The 22,837-nt window shown below is 33.4% G+C and overlaps 1 protein-coding gene across 1 annotated transcript; it reads right to left on the bottom strand.

Annotated features, from left to right (window-relative positions):
* Positions 1–541: 541 nt before the first annotated feature.
* LOC128181456 (von Willebrand factor D and EGF domain-containing protein-like) lies at positions 542–22,149 on the bottom strand. The gene is made up of 19 exons (XM_052849857.1): positions 22,002–22,149; positions 20,631–20,834; positions 17,755–17,919; positions 17,239–17,253; positions 16,749–17,017; positions 16,459–16,548; positions 15,937–16,341; positions 15,649–15,731; positions 14,715–14,781; positions 14,125–14,322; positions 13,313–13,521; positions 12,854–13,142; positions 11,253–11,426; positions 10,380–10,563; positions 3,749–3,939; positions 3,267–3,524; positions 2,786–2,900; positions 2,514–2,676; positions 542–2,207 (listed from the first exon to the last, which is right to left on the bottom strand). Exons 1-19 carry the CDS (start codon positions 22,060–22,062, stop codon positions 2,144–2,146), a joined length of 3,204 nt encoding a protein of 1,067 aa, XP_052705817.1. The 5' UTR covers positions 22,063–22,149; the 3' UTR covers positions 542–2,143.
* Between the last annotated feature and the right edge of the window lie 688 nt (positions 22,150–22,837).

Raw genomic sequence — 22,837 nt, 5'->3', positions numbered from 1 at the left:
TTCTACATTATTGAATAACGGAATAATGATGCTTTGGGTATCATCTATATAAGAATTATCTAATTTAAGACATGATAAACGTGATTCTAATTTGTAAACAAACTGTTCTTCCATCGTGTTTTCAATACTAGGTTTTCCCGCACTCATGCGCAATGGCATTACAAATGGCCGATCACATTAATATTCATCAGACGTGTTGCAAAGTTTAGAGACAAATAACTAAAGAAAAAATATGTTTTACGGGCCTAGAGTTTGTGAAACGTCTAATTATAAGAAGCATGATGTATATTTTTTCTCCAAATACGCCACATATACCTTTAAAAATATATAGCTTTTAATAGATGTAAGATTAAGATAATGATCTTCACTGAAGTCATAAGTTCGAAACCACCTGATACTTTTACATATTTGTTCACATACAATTTTAAAATTTTAAGACAATGATTATACATGTATTTTGAATGTGGGGTACTTTTATCAATAATAAAATCTCAAGGTGTCCCGTGTCATTTAAGGACACTACCAAACAATAAGAAACAACACTTGTGAGTTGGTTTTAATTTTTCTTATATTACAAAATTGATCTCAGCATCAAATGAGAAATGAAAGTCAAGTGAAACAGACGATTAAAACATCATTAGACATGCTTTGTCATTACAGTGAGACATACATACAATGAAGTGTATCCAATCCTCAATCGAATTTACTTCTAAGAAACACAAGTTCGTTACAATAAACAAAAATAATATTTTTTTTCTGGATAATTAAACATTATAGGTATGAAAAATTCATACAGAGTTGCAAGTAATGAAAAATAATTAAAATATTTATCATGCTTATGTTTAAAAATGGTTGTATAAATAGGCAAAAATAAGATATATTGTAAATACTGAATTAAAGCACCTTATGTTACATACGTAAGCACGCAGATTATGGAACGACGCACAATAATGAAACACAAAGAAAAATTAAATTCCTTAAAATACATTTGTATGCTGTAAACACCCAATGAAAGTCATACACATGAAATGAATTTAAAAAATAAGGGTAACATTTATTTCCTTAAAAATATCCATTTATTAAACGATATTAATTTATGAACAAAAAACAATCTAATATCGGAATGATTAAGCTTGAAATGAATAATTTGGACACATACCTTCACCAAATCTCGGGATAGTACCCCCTAACTGTAATATTTATCCGATTTTCATTCCAGAAAACCACCAGATTTTGGGCTGAAATTTTCAAGAAGATTTGGTGAACGCGCGCATATACCCATTTCATTGGCCAAATCTGCATGAGATTACTCTTGACTTGTTTGACAATATCTGTAATAGACCTTTCTCTGGCAAATGAGCCTGTAAGGTACACATAATCTACCGGGAGGCAGCTAATACTAATATTATATAACATGACAAAGCTTTTATTGCAAGTGCCCCTCAGTAAAATAAAAATTACAAGCCTACAAATAGGCACCACTCAGGGTTCCTAGTACTTATTGCACGTTGGTGTATACAATCGCATTTACACAATTTACACAGACATCACGGTAAAGTCTGAAATGTTTACACAACTTTCATACACATGCAAATAAAAAAAAGCTAGAAACGCAATTACTTTTTAACTTTGGAAATAAAATTACTGATTTATATTTCATATGTTATCATATGGTAATTTTTTTTTCTCCATGTATATTTGAAAAAATATAGTCAATTTTCTGGAAGAAAAGAATGAAATGCTCTATAAATTAACATGTATAATACATCTTTTCTTTGAACATTGCGTTATACATATTACAAAAATAACCAATTTAAAAAAAAAACATTATTCAGTGCATCTTTGCACATAACTCTATTTGTCATAAAATCCGGGAACCACTTTATGTACAGTGTTTAGGCCTTTAACAATTAAAAAAAAATGTGTAGATGCAATGGTCGTTCACAAGCTCAAAGCAATTTCACTTTGTAAATAAAATGACATCAAAGAATAAATGACAGAGATCGCTTGTAATAAAGACGATTTCTTCTCGTTTAAAATGCTTCAGTTTATTTTCGACCAACTTTGTTTGCAGGACAAACGGCATGCAAACAACCTAAACTGGCGGACTGACAGACAGACAGGCAAACAGACAGCCCAACTTTCACGTCTCTTCATGTGTAGCTACCTCGCTGTAGGCGACCCTATCTTCTAATTTTATGGAATGGCTGTAAAATATTAATTTCACAATCATAAAACAATTAAAAGTTTAAACACATCCAATGGATTGTAAATGCAATGAAATTATTAAGAAGTACTGCAGTTTTCTTTATTTTACACTTTTCAAAGCTTCAATCGGACGTTTTAATCATATGCCTATAAAATCATAATTATCGAGGTGGCTGTTCTAAACTTTGTTTGTAAAATTCTATAAAGCGAAACAAGAAGAAAAGGTAGTTTATACTTGTAGAACCCTTATGCACAATCTTACATAAAAAACTATGATATATTTTCAATAATATATTGGTGAATACCTGGCCGAGTGTTTCTTCTTCCTGTATAGTATTAAAGCTACTATCAAAGCCGCTAGAACTAGAACACACACTAGTACTATAACAACCACGGTTGTCGGAAAACTATCCTCTTCCGGTTCCACTTCCGGTTTGCCATCAGACTCCTCTACCACTAAGCCACAACCTGTGATCACACGATATCATAAACTGTTATCAACTATCTGAAACTTAATTCATTAACATTTAGTTCGATTGATAAGTTTTAATTACTAGTACTAAATGACAAGTCATACCTTCCACTTTGCTCCATTCACTAGTACTTTTTTCAGCATTGCAGTTCATGCATTCATCGGTTTCATGGATGTGGCCATCGCCGTAACATTTCCTACTGATGTAACAATGCCCTCTCTACAAACGATAGGAGGTTTTGTCACTGGTGGTATTGAAAGTTAGAAATCAGAAACATCCAGAACTTCATGTACGCTGAACAACTTGATAATAGACAGTTCCCAATTGTTCAAAAAATTGATGTTAGTTAACATTCCTAAGCATTGTCTGATTTATTGAAAACTATCCTCAATAATGAAAGAAATATTCAAAGTATTTCCATAATATTAAAAATTTAAGAAAAGTTTTTCGTTCGTCAATCGACATTGGGAAACCAAAAATTAAACCTATATATAATTACTTTGAAGACAAATCCTGAGCCACAGGCAATTGTTCCTGCGTTTAAGAATTAATTATACTTTTGGGATAAACTTTATCTGAGCGTACCCTGAGAGTGAACTGGATATCCCCGGAAACATTGACCGTGTCCTGACAGACACCGTCCAACACATAGATGGTGTGATGTGTGCTGAAGTTACGGCCGTTGTTGGCCACGGAGAGGGTGATTCCCTGAACGAACCCCCGGGGGACAGAGCGTCTTCTCCTGGCCGGTCCCAGGGGACAGAACACTTCGGCTATACTGTCGTGTTCAGCTTGAACCATGTACTCCATGACGTCACCGACTAATGTCTTGTTTTCTGTAACCTATATACATTATCTTCGTCAACCGATTTCAACAATGTTTTTCAACACGATAACAACCTTTACATGGAAAAGTTAGATCTAATTTGTTTGTGTTTTGTTCCACTTTACATGGAAAAGTTAGATCTAATTTGTTTGTGTTTTGTTCCACTTTCCTTTTTTTTATTAGGAAATATTTCAAAATGGAATTTCTGTTTAGGCTCAAAGCTGTACTAGGTATGCTTTACCTGAAAAACTGTCAGAGAACACTGGAGAGTATCCATGTTTAGAAACCCGTAGCCTTCCACCAGAGCCCTCTGGCAGGTTCTTTTATCACAGAGACCACCCTCCTCAATGTTCACCCCATACACTACTGGGGGTTTGTTTAGGTCCATAGAACAATCCTTGGCCCCAAAACCTTCATCGCATTCACATGTACCTGAAACAAAAGCAATATGAAATTTGTCTTGATTAAATACGAATATTACTTTAGGAGACTCATTACTGATTGTGATTTCGCTAACAAAGCTGTTAAATGCCTTTTTAAGGTCTTCCGTTGGAAACGGAAGACCTTATTGTTTTTGCTTTGTTTCTTTTCCTCTATTATTATTATTATTAATTTTTTTTTCTGTCACGTTTTCTCAAAAATGCTTCAGCCGATTTTCGTGAAACTTTCAGATCTTATTTATGACAAAATTTGTAAGAAAATTACACGAGATTTTTTTTATCGTCACTTCCGGTACCGAGATATTAAAGATTTTATGTTTTTGCTTGTTCATAATTTTTCTCAAAAAGTATTCAAGATAGGACTTTCAAATTTTCAGAGAAGGTAGAGAGTGAACGGCCGCAGTGCCCTTCGCATATCCGAACATCCGCCGTCACTTCCGGTCGTCACCGGAAGGAAATGAAAAACCTTACTTTTTTAATTTTTTGGATTTGAATTTTATTTATTTTTTCATTCGATAGAGACGCTCTCAAAACTTCAGAATATGAAATTCGTGTTAAAATCGATCCACGAGTTCTTGAGATTTTGGACTCCAAAGTTCTGAAGCGAGGGTCCGCGTAGCTCAGTCGTTAGAGTGGTGGACTTGTGCCCAGGCGACCCGGGTTCAGTCCCTGAGTGCCGAATCTTTTTTCTCTCTCATTTGTGTTTTGATTAATGGGTTTATCTTTAAAATGATGAATTTGAATGTTTTCCGTTTTATTTTTGTCATATATAAAAAAAGATACCGGCTTTTTTTAGTACAAATATAGAGCTCTTTTCTGTTAGCAGCTCTCTAAATTACGACGCTCGTCGCATCGCCGACATCAAAGACATGCCGCCGAAGTGCCCCTGCAGTTCGACCGCATTAGAGTTCGCTGGGTCGCTTTGCCGGCATCAAAGAAATGCCGCCATCTCAATGACTGTATGCACACAACATTTAGGAATGCACCCACGTTAATTCTACTCGGCTTAAAAAGGAGTGCTTAGTATTTAATCCCATATATAGATACACACATGCATGTATACATGCGTTTATTGACCTAGGTTGCTTATATATTGATTTCCAGTTTGCCCTTAATGAATTCTATAGATACTGTGATACGTGGAAACTTACTGTTAATAGCGAGCGCAGCTCGCCGGCGCGCAGCGCCGGCGCGAAGCGAGCTCTACCGGCAAGGCGTGTGTGAATAGAAAATTCGGACTATAGTTGCACATTCATTCAACGGATTTTTTTGGCGTCAGTAAATCGGACCAGTAATGCATCGTTTTAATCGTCCCAGTAGTTCCCTGTAAACATGGCAATTTTATCACTTCACACTCTCACGAGAATCAGCAAGACAAATTTAGACAGTAAAAACAATAACGATGTAAGCGACATACAGTCAATGTTACCTCTAAAGTTCACCTCAGTACACTTTCAATCAAAAATAATCGTGTGACGTCACAAATGTTTACACATTGATCCGATATATTTTTTCGGAGTCAGTAAATTTTGACCCACAATTCATAGTACCAATGGTTTCCAACCTCACGTTCCAACATCACGTTCTCCCGAGAATCAAAGTAAAACCTTTGAAAAGCTTATAAGATGTGTAATTTTAAGAACATCATGCTTTTTAAGTAAATAAAACAGTATACTTCGCATACTTTTATTCCTAAGGGGAGTTTTAAAGAGTAAGACGACACTTAACCAACGTCAGCTTTGACGTCACAATAAGCACTGATAAGGGGAAATTACTCTAATTGAAGTTATTGTAAATCTGCTGAAATGACCAAAATCCTCTTAAAATCTTGCAAAGGCTAAGATAAAGAACAGCTGACGAATAAGGACATTTCTTCAGATACAGGAAACAGTTGTAAATTGCACTAATTTGGATGAATGCTCACAAATATTTTATTCACTATAAAATTTCCTGAAACGTAACGTTATACGTAGCAGCGCCTTTTTTAAAGGGGGTGGGTGGGTGGATGGCAGCCTCATCCAAAAAATCTTTGCAAGCAAAAAGAAAAATAAATCATGAAAATTCTAATCCTTCAGCTCTTTAGCAGTTCAATGGTTTCTTTATTTTCACCGCAGGGGGGGGGGGGGGGACAACACCATGTTCTTTTAACATGATAAGCAAATATTTTTAAGCGTAAATTAAAAATAAAATTAAACATTTATTATTTTTTTTAAGTGGAGGGGCAAATCCATGGTAAGTCGATTTTCTATGTATAAATTGACAAAAATAAAAAAAAAATTAGCATGGGGGGAGCTCTATGATGAATCAAGTTTTATATGTAAGTTTAAGAAAAAATGTCTGCTGCAAAAAAAAAGGGGGAAATCAATCAATCAATCATAATCACAATCACTTTAAAAGAGGAGATGCAGTGCAATGAATATTTATATATTAAAATCTTTATTATTTAACAACATTGTATCTGAGATTAAACTATTGTTCTACATATAAATAAATAAATTATAACAAATCTTATAAACGATGAATAATGAAAATTTACTGAAAAATAGGTATGTTTTATTTTTTGGCATTCAAATTTCACGTTGTTAATTTTATTTTATTAATTTATTATAATTCATTGTTTGATCACATGCTGTGCTCGCCCCAACGGTCGCACCGTAAAACATATTATTTGTAAAACAAAAATTGTTGTATTTTCTAAAGGTCGTCAACCCAAATATGTCTTTTCATATAATGGTTTACCTATTGAAATAGTTAAGGAATTTAATTATCTCGGTGTAATTTTCTCAAGAACAGGCTCATTTTTTAAAGCAAAAAAACGGCTATGTGAGCAAGCACAGAAATCAATGTATGGAGTTATAAGGAAGATAAGAACTTTTAATTTACCTATTGAGTGTCAATTAGATTTATTTGATAAAATCGTTGTACCAGTTTTATTGTATGCATGCGAAGTCTGGGGTTATGAAAATATTGAGATTATTGAACGTGTCCATTTAAAATATTTGAAACATATACTTAATCTGAAAAGTTGTACACCTAGTTATATGGTATATGGCGAAACTGGACGATTTCCTCTGTATATAACCATTTTTACTAGAATGATTTCATTCTGGGCCAACATAATCAATAGCAGTGAAAACAAGTTAAGCAAAATCATATATATGTATGTACGTATTCTTTTTGATAAGGGACAAATATTAAATCCATGGCTATGCTCTATAAAAAATGTTTTAGATAAATGTGGGCTTTCAAATTTATGGTGTGATCATGAATCGTACCATTATAACTCCAGTTGGATTAAGACAACTATTAACCAAAGGTTAAGAGATCAATTTTTACAAAAATGGCATAACGATATTCAGGAATCGACTAAGGGTGTTATATATAGAATTTATAAAACAAATTTTGAATGTGAACGCTACTTACTCTTGTTACCCAGTAAATTAAGAAAAATATTAGTTAAGTTTAGAACTACAAATCATCATCTTCCGGTTGAAATAGGAAGGTGGGGTATTGTTGAAAGAAGTAAACGTTATTGTAATTTGTGTAATTGTAACAAAATTGGTGATGAATTTCATGTTATATTAGAATGCAAGGCATTAAGTAAATTACGAAGTCAGTTTTTAGATACATATTACTGTTCTTCTCCTAACACCAAAAAGTTTTATGAAATCATGTCTTCAGTCGATTATGTCACATTAAGAAAACTGTGTTTCTTTATTTCAAAAATTAATCATATTGTTCGTTCACCCCACTTACTTTCTTGAACTTTACAACTATATTGTATATATGTAAATATGTTTGTTCTTCTTATGTACCTCTTGTACCATTATATGGTGTTGAGTGAAAATAAACTGAACTGAACTGATTTCCTGAACATTATAAAACGCTATGTAATCTCTCTCTCTCTCTCTCTCTCTCTCTCTCTCTCTCTCTCTCTCTCTCTCAAGTACAAATGTTTTAGCATTTGAATAAGAACTAGTACAGGTAACGTGGAGTAAATTGGATAGAAGCTAAAGGTACATTGGCGTCCAAAAATTATACATATTTTATATCAAGTTAGGGGATAATGTCTATGGATTCAAATAATTTGAAATTCATTGTTAAATGATTGTCTTCTTACTGATTGGAAGTCAACGCTAAAAAGTCATTTTTATTAAAGATGGTGTACTTTTTCCTTTTTTGTGCATGTCTATAAACTGATACAAATCTGTTGCCTGTCGGGATTAAGAAAAGCCTCCGAAGTTTATACACGTAACTATACAAACGAACGGGTGACAGCGACAAGGTTTAAAAACTGACCACCCGTTTATGAGTGTGTGAGCCTAAGAATAAATAGATGTAAAAAAAAAATCAATAGTTACATCTTTCAAACAACGCTTATATATTGTTCTAACATATGTATTTTATTTAGAAATTGTGTAATATGTGATATTTAGAATTTAATATTCTACGTTTAATATAGCAGTCAACGACCGACCCCCCCCCCCTCCCAATTTATAAATCATTTAGTTTTTCTGGCCCGATTTTACTTGATCTTTGATCTTGGGCCTTTAATTTTAACTAATTACCATTCTAGATTACTGTACTAATTACCAGACCGATTCGTTCATTAATAACAGAGTTATGAAGTTTTTGGCATTTGAGTTTCAATTGTCGTGTTTGACATGTACTATAAAAAAAATTCTAACTCCCAAGCCCTTCACTCAATCCTAATGAAAATTTGTGAAAATGAAACTCGGACCCCATTCTTATTGTCTGTGAAATATGCAGCGGATTGAACAATTAAGACATAATTCCTTAAATTAAACGGCGCTTATTGCCTATACCTGGAAATTAAATTTACACAGTACACGCACCGACCCCCCCCCCCCCGCCTCTTCCTATTCACAAAACATTTAGTTTTCCTGGCCTGATTTTACTGGATCAGTCATCTTGAACCTTTATTTTCAACCTAGTTCAAGTCTAGATTACTGTACTAATGACCAGACCTGTTCGTTGATTTTTAAGAGAGATATGAATTTTTGGGCATTCGAGTTGCTTGACATGTACTGTAGAAAAAAATTCTAACTCCCGAGCCCTTCACTCAATCCTAATGAAATTTTGTGTAAATGTACCTCGGACCCCATTCTTATTGTCTGTGAAATATGCAGCGGATTGAACAATTAAGAAGAAATTCCTGAGATCAAACGGCGAGTATAGCCTGTACGGGGACTTAAAATTTACACAGTACAAGGGATGTAAGCAGCCGCGTAATATTTCTGTTGATGTATATGTCTTGTTTTCCGTTTAGTCTGTATGCACGATAGCGTGTGAACTACTTATGAATGTTAGAACTGTGGAAATTACTGTCATCAAATTTTTACCGAATAAATTTACGTGTTACTGATTTCGTTATTTCTACATTTATAAAGATTTTATCAATCCTGCTGAAATAAAACAGTCAAACATAATAGTAAACGACACGAAAAAACATTCTCAACACTGAAATACATGGGTAAAATGCATCAGTCATTGTTTTAGGACTTCCCCTAATTGTTGTTAACCGAATCCGAGATCCACACCTCAAAATTCTATTTTCGATTTATTTAAGACGAAATTTAAGCTCAGGTCTTTTCACCCCCCCCCCCCTCCAGACACAAACACGCATCAATATTTCAAATGACCTCGCACTGTTACCAAACCTGAATAGTCAGACATCTTACACGTTGTTTTTCATCTCATACAAAAACTCAGCTCCTCTCCCGTGCGGAAACTCCCAAAATTCAAAGACAAATTCGGGAATTATTTCGGGTCAGCCATGTTTTGAGACACCTGCAAAGGCTGTGTGTTCCAATCTCGCCGGAGCCAAGATTTTTTATTTCTCTCTATTTCTTTCTCTCCTTTTTATCTAATTTTCTAACTAAAATATTCAACATAAAAGGGTGTTGGACTGTAGTACAAGTTGAAAAACACTTTTAATTAAGATTTAGACAAAGACAGTCTTTTATTATTAGGGTCTTCCGTCTTCAGCGGACGGAAGACCTCCTCGTTGCTCGCAACGAGATCGTGTCTAGTTTTATTTATTTTTTTTTTAGAAGATTTGTATTTTGTTTATTGCTGAAGAGAGGAAAGGCTTAATTTTTTATTTGATATTACAGGACTTTTAAGATATGATAATTTTAGGAATCCCATTAAAATATTTTGCTTTGAAGTTATTGATTAGTTGAAGTGTTGTTTTGATTACCAGATAGAGGCTTCAAAAGACCATAACATTAGTACTAAAGAAAATAACACCATAAAGATAAAATTTGTTATATATGATCAACTTAAAAGTGTACAACTGTTTTTTTTTTATCTTACGGCGAATTTTATTATCTAATTATCAAAACATGGAAAACAGACTGGTCTTTGAAAGGGATTAAGGGTATTTTATCATTGTAGTTCTCAATTTACCGTTAAGGCAGACACCGTTGCCACTGCATTCATTTACACAGGCAATCTTTTTCACTTGTTCGGCTATAGATGGCTTTCCTTCCTCTGTAACTTCCTTCAGTGTGGTATTCTGTGACAGTTCCTTCATACAAGTTGTTCTCAAAGCCTCTCGACTACCTGCAGCCCAAACTGTAGAATTGGTCAACTAGTCAAAACAAAACAAAATAAAGGAAAATAAAACGCATAGACAACAGCGGAGGATACATTCTATAACATTTATGTAAGTAGCGAGCGAGCGTTCTTTAAAACATGTATAACATATGATACAATGTATATGCTTTAATTTAAATGCAAGGGGAGAGAAGATTCTTCTTCAAACCTTTATTATTTTCATAAATTAGCTTAATTTTTATAAAAACTTTACAATTTTCAGTAATATTATCCACAATCATCATCAAATTGTTGATACCTACTCAATATCAAACCCAGTGATTCTTCGAGGAATGTATTCCTCTTGGTACCGGTATTACAATAATTACAAATATTTCAAAAAGGAATTCAACCATTCTTCTGTATCAAGTAAACAACCAACCTTCCATCATGATTTTGGGAGTAATACAGCTTACCTCCTTATCCTATGCATAGGTTTCTAGGAGTAATATAACTTACCTTTTTATTCCAAGCATAGGTTTCCAGGAGCAATATAATCTACCTTCGTAGCTTACGAACATGCTTCTTGGAGTAATAAAACTTACCTTCTTATTCTACGCATAGGTTTCCAGGAGCAAAATAACCTACTTTCTTATCCTACGCATAGGCCTCGGGACCATAAACATGTAAAAGTCCTAGCGTTGGTGTCTCCCATGCCTGGTTTCTTTGAAGAATTGGACTCACCTCTATATCCAGGATGCAGGATTCTATGGGGAAATCTGCAGAAACACTAGGAACCTCATTACAAGCATTGTAGGTCTGAGACTTTTTGATGAAGTTATTACAAAATTCTGTCGCTTTTTCCTTTGTCCAAATAATTTCTGTTTCTCGCTTATTCCTTGAAAGGTATTCTGGAACCTAGTATGAAAGGCAATATCGTATGTAATATTCATGTAACGATGTAACTTGCATTGATTTATTGAGTGCATCTTAGTAGCATTTGGAAACACTCAAATTATTGTAACTTTAAAAATAACTTTTAAAAATTTAATACACACAGCATTTATACCATGAACATTAAAAACAAGTAAGGAAAATTTAAAAATCCAATATAAAAAAGAGACAAAAAAGCTTATTAGACATTGAGATTATCTTAGAAACTTCTGGTCCGAACACTAATTTAATCAGTTCATAAGCAACCTTTTCTGGAGCAATTTTCAGTGAAAAATGTATGATTGCCTTTTTTTAATTAAAGTTATTAGATCTCTACCGTTCTTCTAAAAAGAACTTCAATTAATTTTTACTTATAGAAATGAAAAAAAAAACTTTGGAACAGGTATGATATGCATATCACATTCAAAACAGATTGTTTTGAATTAAATTTATTTTTTTTATGAAAATATAACGTCAATATGGCTCTATAAACACGGGAATTCTAAGTATAGACTGGATTTTTCTTGTTCTAAAAACAGATTCCATTCCGACTGCCAAAAAAAGGGTACCCTGTTTTGAGGTAAAGGTTACTCCAACACTGTGCAAGATTAAACCTTTTTCTCAACAAATTATTGTAGAGAAGACACCAATCAACCGTTTTTTCATATATTCCTTCAGGTTTTAAACCCTTCAAAATAAGTCTGAGCTGCACAGTTCTACAGCTGTTCTAAGTAATTAAAAAGGCATTGCTCTTTTCTTGTATGCGTAATTTACAAACAAAACAACATGTAGGACATCATATTTATTACTTTTTCTTCTTCTGACATTTTTGGCCGGTTTTAGACAGAAACAATATAACGTCAATATGCCTCTATAAACACGGGAGTTCTAAGTATAGACTGGATTTTTCTTGTTCTAAAAACAGATTCCACTCCGACTGACAAAAATAGGGTACCCTGTTTTGAGGTAAAGGTTACTCCAACACTGTGCAAGATTAAACCTTTTTCTCAACAAATTATTGTAGAGAAGACACCAATCAACCGTTTTTTCATATATTCTTTCAGGTTTTAAACCCTTCAAAATAAGTCTGCAGCTGCACAGTTCTACAGCTGTTCTAAGTAATTAAAAAGGCATTGCTCTTTTCTTGTATGCGTAATTTACAAACAAAACAACATGTAGGACATCATATTTATTACTTTTTCATCTTCTGACATTTTTGGCCGGTTTTAGACAGAAACAAGCCAGTTCAAGAAATGTTCACATTTTATTCCCAAATTTACAAAATGACCGCACATCCTCCTTAAATGGTAATTGCAAAAACACCGTTCCCTTGATGATTTATTGCGTATCTTTATAACATTTCTTTTTTACTTTAAGGTTAAAGAACTTTTTACTTTATAATATACACATACCTCGTCAAAGTCTGTCAATTGAATGTCTTGTCTCTTGAACATTTTGAAGGAGAACGGTTTAACAGCAGATCGTTTCGATCGGATTCGACAGTTGTTCTTGTTGAGTGCTGGGTTGTCCTCCTTGGCACATTTCACAATAGCGTCTTCGGTACACTGGCCAACTTCTTCCGGTGTGTCGCCTTGGACTTGCTTGTGAGGACACGTACAGTACATTACAGCGTTCTGCCAGCGAGGCAAAGCATTTAACTGGTCCTCGTTCATGTTTCCAAGAAACTCGTCCTCCTTCAGACTACAGTCAGAGAATCAAAATAAAAATTAATGCATATAATGATAAATGCATAATTGACTCAACATGATTTTAAAATTGGTTATTTTAGTAGCCAGATTTTTGTGAAACGACCAAAAAAAAAAGCAAAAGCAGTTTTTACTTTCAAAAAATTGATATTCAGATGGACATACCTCCAATATCGATTAAATTCTTCGTTACCATTCAGTAAATTACCATCCTTGTCCATGAAATCATCATTTCTATTTCCGTTCAGAGTTCCACACAGTCCGCCCGTCCGATCGTGGTCAGATTTGGACGGATACACGTGTACGTTGATTGTCCGTACTCCAGTGTAGTCCTGTAACAGCGCGTGAACGTATGTACCGCTCGGGAAATATATCTAGGAACAAAAAGAGATCCTTAACAAATGTTAGTTTTTGAGTTCATTATTTATTCAAAGAATTAACTTTCCCTTTCAAGCATGGCTTATTTTCCCACTTCTCTGTTTTGCACTAAAATCTTTCAAACAATGTGAAATTAGTCTATTTTAATCAAATTTGTCGTAAGGTAGCATGGTCATGATTTGTTCAGAAAAAAACAAAACAAGATTAAAGCTTCAATTTTTAAAGCTAAACAATGCTTCATCTTTGTAATTTCTTATGTTATATCAATCGTTGAATGCATTTCTCGATTCTGTGATGTGTAAACAAAGTTTGTCATATTTAATTTTTTTAGGTCAATAATTTTTTTTGGGGGGTGGGGGGGATCAATTAATTTTTTTTTTCATTTTGCAAGTTAATAATGGGCACTGTTTCCATGACTATCATTTGCTAAATTGCATCAAAATGTGGAATTTATTTAGTTAACAAGTACGAGATTAATAACAACGAATGGGGAGCTCTGTACTGACGACTGATTTTCAAATTTTGATAAAGAAATCAACTGATTGAAAACATAAGGTAAAACGTTGGCGATGTTCATCTGAGAAATTCTATGGACAAACTTTGTATTCCATCTCCGTTTCTTTACGAGCGTCCAAAAGGTTCTCTTTACAGGACAGGTATTTAATCCGTATGGGTTTATTTGGACATCGATCAATGACGAACACGTCCGCCCCCGCCCGTACGGCGACAGCGCAGACACAGTAGGGCTGTCGACGAATTCCTCTGTTTGAGTTACATGCTGTTGTCTCAATCTGAACCTATAGAATAACAAAGAATAGTACCTCCAATAGTCTTTCATTGTTAAAAATCTTTATAACGATAAAGATGGAATAATTTTTTTTATATCTAATCTAGGGTTTCCCGGATGTCTGTTGCATGCTCTTGTCTCAATCTGTACCTAGGATAACAAATATATTAACCTGAATTTAAACATCCCTAGACCTTGTCTAAGAGGATGGACAAACCGAAAAGATAGAAAGCGTGTTTAAAACAAATTACAGAGAAAAAAGACTAGAAATCCATGAGTATTTAAAGTGTTTTCAGAAACAGTTACCACTTAACAAGGTGCGTTTCACTAAATATAAATGAGGATTTAAGACTTTTGTTTGAGTTTGATTACTTCCATTAGCTCTAATATGATTTTATCTACCTCCATTGGAAAATCCTTCCTCTTTCCCCAGTACAGAACGAATCTCCCCTCGTTTTGGTTTTCGTACCTTTGGATATAATTAGAGTACATGTAACTCTTATAAACAGCGATGTAATGTCAATCATAACACAATTAATTTGATCAATGTGTGGACAGAATGGACAATGTGCTTGATTTGAATCACCACTATTCTTTTGTCGGGTATTTCGAATTGACTGCCTGCACATTTAGACAAAATAACGTATAAACACTTTCAATCGACTTTAATCAAAGGATTGAGCAGTACTATATTTATTTTCAAATTCATAATATTTTTCTGCTGTTTTCATTTTCATACACAAATGGCAGGCGTTTACAATTAGGCAGACTGATCATAACTGACTGTTTAACCATTTAAGTGAACTTTCTACGTTGTCAAGGAAAGAATTCTATAACTATTATATTTAAAGATTAATTACAAAGCAATTAAAAATAAATTTAATCCAGGGTTACTCCTTGCCTTGAGAATTACACCAATTATATTTCTGCTTTTGTTTTTGAAGTCTTATTTATGTTTAGTATGGCATTTTTCAAATGCTTCTCTTTGTTTATAATATAATGAAAGCTAGACTTTTTCCGAGTATATCACAAGTACTTCGGTTGACACATTTGATACTCAGAACTACAAATTAAGTAAGAATATAGAATTATATCACATTCCAAACGATACTACTTTATTCAGATAAAGGCGTTATTATGCAAATGTTCGTTTCAGAAGCATTTATTCATATAAAGACACCAAATCACAAATGTCAGTTTCGGGATTATTGTAATAGTATCGCGTTTGTGTGTGTGTGTGTGTGTGTGTGTGTGTGTGTGTGTGTTTTGTGTGTTTTATTTTGTTTTTTACTTGAGGGGCAAATTAATTGCAAATTTGCTAATACAATTGACTCACCCCCTTCCGTCGAACGTGTACATATGGGGATCGTTTACGGCGGCACATTTTTTGCCCTGCCAGATGTCGGAGCTGTCAGCAATCTTAAAATAACGAGGAATTCTTTTTTAATTATCAGGTTTTTTTCCACTTATTTACAACAAAATAAAATCATACATTTCAATTATTTTAATTTGATGAATAGATAGCTGATCGATTCGATGCATAAGTTGTAGATTTGAGCGAAATTAACTTTTGACAGGAGTTAAACATTTTCGCTATCTGTTGCTGAAAGTTTAAATGGCATACATGGACAAAAACATCCTGGAGTTCGATCCCACTCCACTCCGGACTTCCCTCCTTCTGTCCAGTTATCATTCCGATCCTAAAAGCGCCATCTGGTGAATCCGGAAGTACTAAATTGTATTCTGGTGTGTCAATAAATGAAATGGGAAGAGCAACTGTCTCTTGCCATTCCATGTTGAGAATTCTAAACCCACAGTTCTTCCCTTGACCAATCAAATCCATTGCTTTGGCGGCTTTTACATCAGAAGTACATTTTGTTGGATCTCTTGGCACGTTCATCTCGATGTCCAATCCACAGTTTTCTACACTGCCGTCTGGCATAAAGGGACAACCAAACGGAACCGTTAACTTGACGTCAATCTGACCACGTGGTTCATCTCTTTTGATTTTAACCTTCGTTGATTTGACCTGCGATTGAAAAATGTTTCATCTATACAATCAGTAAAGAATTATAAAAATCTAATTTTATTTATTACGTTCAAATTCAAATAGGAGAGAAATCTCGTTCTGAACGTCTTTGCGTACTTCAATACCAGCAAAGAAGTTTTCACTGAGCGTGGAGAGAGGTCCTGGAGCACCTTCAGGTTTTTGTTTTAATCGCACAGCGCACTTTATCTAAAATCAATTAAATTTAAGTATATATTTTAACCCTTAATGATTTTTTTATTCAAAATGCAATGGCCATTTATAAAAATAAAATTGTTGATCCTACAATTATAACCATTTTTGTAGTAAAGTTAAACACAGGGGCAAAAAATTAAATGAACTGATGTATTCATGAATAGATGTTATTCTGCATAACAAAAATATGTTACATTTATTCCAAGTTTCAGATATCCTTTCGTTGGATCTACAAGGCTTCGGCCTAGATTTGTTTTGGTTATGGAATCTTTTTTGACAGGCTCTGTCACCACCACAGGTTTATCTTCAATATACCACACCACCTGATAGTAGAAATTGGTGTCCTCATGTGCAGGAGGAAAGGAACAGATGAATTGTAGTTCTTGATAGGCTATCCTACCCTCTTTCCTGACCAAATCATGACGTACTACTGGCTGTGGTATCACCTCAGTCGGTGGAGCATCTAAATACAGCATAGAAGTGGAATTGATGACGATTATTGAACAGATATATGCATTTTAAAGGTTATGTTCTCTTAGATTAAGACTTATGTGCATTTTACAATTAATACTTTATCTGCCTATCCTTGCAGAAATGACCAACATTCAATGCTTGTATGTTATATATGTAAGCGAATTCTTAATTTTTATTTGCTTTTGTTAAATAAAGTTTCATATCACTTACCTTCAGTAGAATATTCTAAAATGTAAGGATACGTTTATTACATTAATAATAGGTCAGTTGAATTCTTATAAATGGGTGTACTTTATAAAAAAAACAATCATTTTTGAAAACATAACAAACATTTCTTCAATACTATACATAAAAAATTCATAACAGTTCAACGATTTTAAACATTGAATATTTTTCTATAAACAGTTCATAAATTCATACTGCAACTTGTGAAATGAGATTAAATTAAAATTTGATGACTCCCAATTATCTACATCTTATACATTGGAATTATTTGCTAATAAATATATGGATTCCAAAAAAAAAAAAAAGGAAACGTATATGACAATCAATATTAGTTATTTATTTTGGTAAATTACCAAATTAAAATTGCTACAGCAGCCTTAATTTACATCTACCCATATTTTTTCCAACTCTTGTCGCTAAACGTATACCAATATGATAACTAAAGAGCTGTCAAAACTCATTTACATTTTAAAATGCGGTTAAAGTTCTACTTTAGCTTACGGAAACAGTACGCCTTGTAGCAGTTTGTTGGGGGAGTCAGGAAATAAACGTTGTAACCGACACATTTCTTGATCTTGATCGGCAGCTTTTTTTCGCATGTGCCCATCAATCCAACTACACACGCCTCTTTTTCAACCTCCTCACCAACAGTTTCTGGAGGAGGCTCTGCAAAAGAAATCCTAAAGTGTTTGAAAATTCAATGATTAACTGTAATTTTTATTTTTTTTCCTATAGTCTCTGGCATTTTCCCACTTATTCCTCAAGGAGTTAAAATTTAGTGTAAATATGTTTTTCTTTTTCACTAATAATATCCTTTTGATTTTTGCGATTAAGCATGATTGTTTTTTACCACTTCTTTTGTGAACTTTGAATCTATTAGGGTCCCTTCCTGACCCCCTGGGGTAATGATTAAAACAAATTTTGATTTCTATAATGTATCAGATAATTAATGTTAAAGTTGAATTATACGAGATATTTGGTTCTACAGAGGAACATGGTTATACTTCCTCATCGTATCTTCACTTTTTCTTAATTATCGCGCATTTGAAAGAAAACTGGTCCCTCATTTGAAAAAAACAACAAACATTGAAAGCCCTTTCCAAGAGGATGCTTTATGGCAAGTTTTTTTTTTAATTTGCCCCGTTCAGGAGAAAAATATTCAAAACCTCAAACCTTTTTTTCATTCTTTCCTAGTTATCTCCTTTTCGAAGAAAATGTTGCACTTCATTTGAACAAACATGAAAACGCTATAAACATGGATGCGTTGTGCCAAGTTTAGTTGAAATTGGCCCAATGGTTCCGGAGAAGATTTTTAAACACCCAGTCTATTTTCACTTTCTCCTTATTATCTTGTTTTTAAGGGGACTGGCCCTCTCTTTTAATTAACTTAAAAACCTTTTCCTCAAGGATGCTTGCCCCAAGTTTATTGAAATAGGCCCAGTGGTCTTTGAGAAGAAGATGAAATGTTTACGACGACGACAGACATTTTAATGGATAAAGAGTTGATTTGAGTCATTGGCTCAGGTGAGCTTATCAGTTGGAGGTTAAATACGTTTTCAACAGTAAGGTAAGGTACAAAAGTCTATAAGTCATGGGATTATCACTTATTATTTTCCTTTAATTTCATAAATAAGAAATAAAACAAACTTGGTATTTATATTTCCTTTGTAACGAAAATATTTCAAATGTTTAAAGGGGCATGGTCACGATTTTGGTCATTTTTCTTCTTCTATTTTTATTATTTACAAAGTATTAGAAATGCATTTCTAATGATCAAATAAAATTTGAGAGTTAATCGTAGAGCTATAAGCAAGATACAGAGCTCAAAATCCTTTGTCATGTAAACAAGACCCGTGCCCTGCTTTTGTTTACATAGGTTTGATATACCTGTAAAAAAATTCAAGCTGATTTGTTTATCTTCTTATTCATTTTAAGCATATATAAACAATTCCTAACGTTTAACATATTCATTTTAGGTCTAAAACTAGATATTTCACTTCAAGATACCAAAGAATTGTAAGCTCTGAAACTCGCTAAAAACTCAACGAATGACACACAAATTTTAGTTGCCTATTGAAAATGTTCTACTGAAGTATTGTAAACATTAAAATCAGAAAAATAATTTTTGAGCAAAATCTTGACCATGCCCCTTTAAATTTACAAATACATGTATATTTTACAATAAAGAGAGCGGTAAAGTAAAAGACAAAAGCTGGTAATTGATGCGATTGTCATTTATCATTTTTCTTCAATTTCACAAATAATGGGGAAAAACTGACTATCAATATGTCCATTGTAACGACAAAACGTTCGATTGCTTACTTTATATTTTTACTTTTATCTTAAAACACAAACATCAAATCAACATAAATGCGATTGTCAAAAAGAGAAGAAGTTCACACTGAATAAGATTTAAACTGCTGAAAACGAAGTTTTATCTTTACTGCAAGTACACCTGGAGAAAAAAATCGACCGTTATACAGGTATCCCTATGATTTCTCTTTTGTTTTGTTATGTGCAAGTAGTTTTAGGTTTTATTTATCCTACTGCTACTTTTTTGAATTGAAGCTTTCATATATAAGAACCAATTTACACTACAGTGAGATAAAAAAGAGAGATATACGAAAAGGATTAGAGATTTAAAACATGTTGTCGTATATCACGGGTTACCCTGTACTGACTCACAGATATTTTTCTTATATCATTCAATATATTTGTATCTATTTTTAAACGCATGCATGTAAACCTTACTAAGGGTTTTTATTAATAGTCATCAAGAATTCTGACAGTTTCTAAATTTTATATTATACTTTTTAAATGATTTGTACAAGTTATTCTCAACATACATAAGAAATGTAAACTTTTGACGTTTTGAATACAGATGGATCTTATAAGCTTTAACACCATTGAAAAGGGGTGATACGTAAGCTAAATTTTAAAAACACCATGATTTGTTGGGATTATTCTATGTAGTAACAGTTTGCTTATTATACTAAAATACAATACAAGAGTCGAATCAAAGAAAACACAAAAAACCAAAACAAATGATTACATGTAACATGTTTTACATTTTTTACAGGTCTTTGCAAATTTACAGCAACGAAGTAATTGATAAAAAAAAGTTTAAGAATAGCCAATTTTTAAAAAAAAACATCAGCTATTCTTTAACTTTGTTTTTATCAAATTCATTTGCCGGAATAACAAAGCAAAATATTAGTTAATGTTGAAAAAGTTTCCAAGCAGTGTTTTATGTGAAATTTGTTCAGAAAACTGCTGCATCTTACACATTACTAAAACTATGAAAATGGATCATTGTAAAACTTTCCAATTGTTTATCATAATAAACTTAATGTATAAATTCTTTGTGAACGACCTACCTTTCATCCATATAGGGTAGCGGGTTCCACATAACTCGTGTGGTTGGGGCTCTGTCTGTAACAAGTCTTGTCCGTCTGCCCTGACCCAGCGTCCATTCCCTAACCGGAAACGATCACACAGCATCGAACCTGTGGCGATGTTCTCCTTATATCGTTGATCCATTTTTTCCAAAACGTATGCCGTTTTGCAGGGATCTTCCACGTCTATTTGGAATAATTAGATACACGTTTTAACCGATGTGATACCATGATATTGATTTCATGAAAAATGACAATAACAAACTGTGAACCATATCAAAAATCCATAAAACGAAATACTAATTCAAAGCAGAGAAACACGGACCTCCAAATAGATAGAGGTAGGATCAGGTGCCTAGGAGGAGTAAGCATCCTCCGCTGACCGGTCACACTCGCCGTGTGCTCTTCGTCGTAATCGAAAAAAACCCCGGATAAGTCCGTAGACAATTAGGTGATTACTTATGGTCTAACAATTAGTATGAAAAACGTCAATCAGCATGTTTTAATTCTAAAATTAATACATACCTACAATATGATAATGACTTTTTTAAAAATATTTTTCAATAAAATATTCAATACCTAACCTTGGAAGATATGATTCTGCAAACCATTATTTTTTTGCTTAACAAGGTCTTTTTTGATACTCAATACATTTTTTCATATTTAATAAAATATTTGTTATCAGAAACAGCAATACTTTTTAAAAAGTATAACATTACTATCAGCTGAATATAACTAAGACGCAGAGTAAAACTGATATAACACACCGTTACTGCACACCGATTTAAAGCGAGCAGAGATGTGTTAAATGGAGCGGAACTTACAGCATGTTCTTGTCTTTGCAAGATAATGTAATTTATAAACATCATGAAAATTAGGACTAGATCTAAGGGGTTAATGGTTTTCATACCGACAACGTTTACTTTATAACTTAATATTTTTTATGATTTTTTGATTGATCAATTTATTGATTTAATTGACAGTGATTTTGCGATACCATATATACATATGTATTTTGTTTCGTTGTTCTGATCATAAGTTTCTGTTATCCACTCTTGACTTTAATCAGGTTAGCTACTTTCATTTTTACAAATCGTTGTTTTTAAGGTACTTCAATAAACGAATTGAAGTCAAGGACATGTTAATGTTAGAGCATCGTCCTGCTTTAATAATTGATCTCGATGAGTCATACTAACATGCAGCCATTGCATAAAAATTGAAGACACCATAAAAACTTAAAGTGCATGCGTCTGGTTTTACGTCGTTTTAGGAGTAATCTGCATATGATTCAAACATTATGTACAACTTAAACAGGTAGAATGCGTTGATCTAAATTGATAACAGAAATCCTACCTTGTGCATTTTGTACAATTACACACGTAAAAAGGAAAAACAAACACCAAACACGATCCATGTTTCTTTCACTGCAACTTGTTAGACATCATTACCGCGTTTGTCTGACTTCAAACCAGGCTTGTCGTGCGCATGTGCAGCGTGAAAATAACTAATTATATAATATTGTTCCACATACTCACAGAAAGAAACAGAAACCGACAAACAGATTTTACTTTAGTTATATTTAATAAGTTTATATAAACTTATAAGATGTACCACGTATTTAGGCGTGATTCTTACAAATTGAAGAATGATATCTAAATGTTCTAATGTTTCGACAAAATGACAAGTAGCAATTCTAAAATGTTTGTTTCAAATGAAATCGTTGGTGCGCAGTGTTAAAATGCAGCTTCGAATACATTTTACTTTTTAGCATGTTCCTAGTTTAAAAATTAAATATACCTCTTACGAATAATAATGCTTGTGCCAAGGTGGCATTTTTGCACCCGTCTTAGCTGCATTTATCAAAATTTCAAACATGCTATATGTTAAAACATTAATTAAGGGGTTTATAAACACTTTTATTATTATACCCCGCTACGAAGGAGAGGGGGTTCATGTATACTGTTTAGCTGCGTCTGTCTGTCTGTCCGTCCGTCTGTCTGTCCGTCTGTCCTTCTGTCTGTCTGTCCATAATAAAAATGTTTGTCGCATTTTCTCAGCAACTGTTCATTGCAGGAGCTTGAAAATTAAACACACTCTTTGTTTAGGCATGCCATATGTTGAGACCTTTTTTTTTTATTGGTATCAATGGGACGTCAATTTCCTTGTGAGTGACGATTTTGTTGATTTTT

Source organism: Crassostrea angulata, chromosome 4 (genome assembly GCF_025612915.1).
Source record: "Crassostrea angulata isolate pt1a10 chromosome 4, ASM2561291v2, whole genome shotgun sequence".
In the NCBI taxonomy this organism is placed as follows: Eukaryota; Metazoa; Mollusca; class Bivalvia; order Ostreida; family Ostreidae; genus Magallana; species Magallana angulata.
The sequence above is the reverse complement of the archived record's forward strand: the minus strand, read 5'-3'. Positions and strand labels throughout refer to the sequence as shown.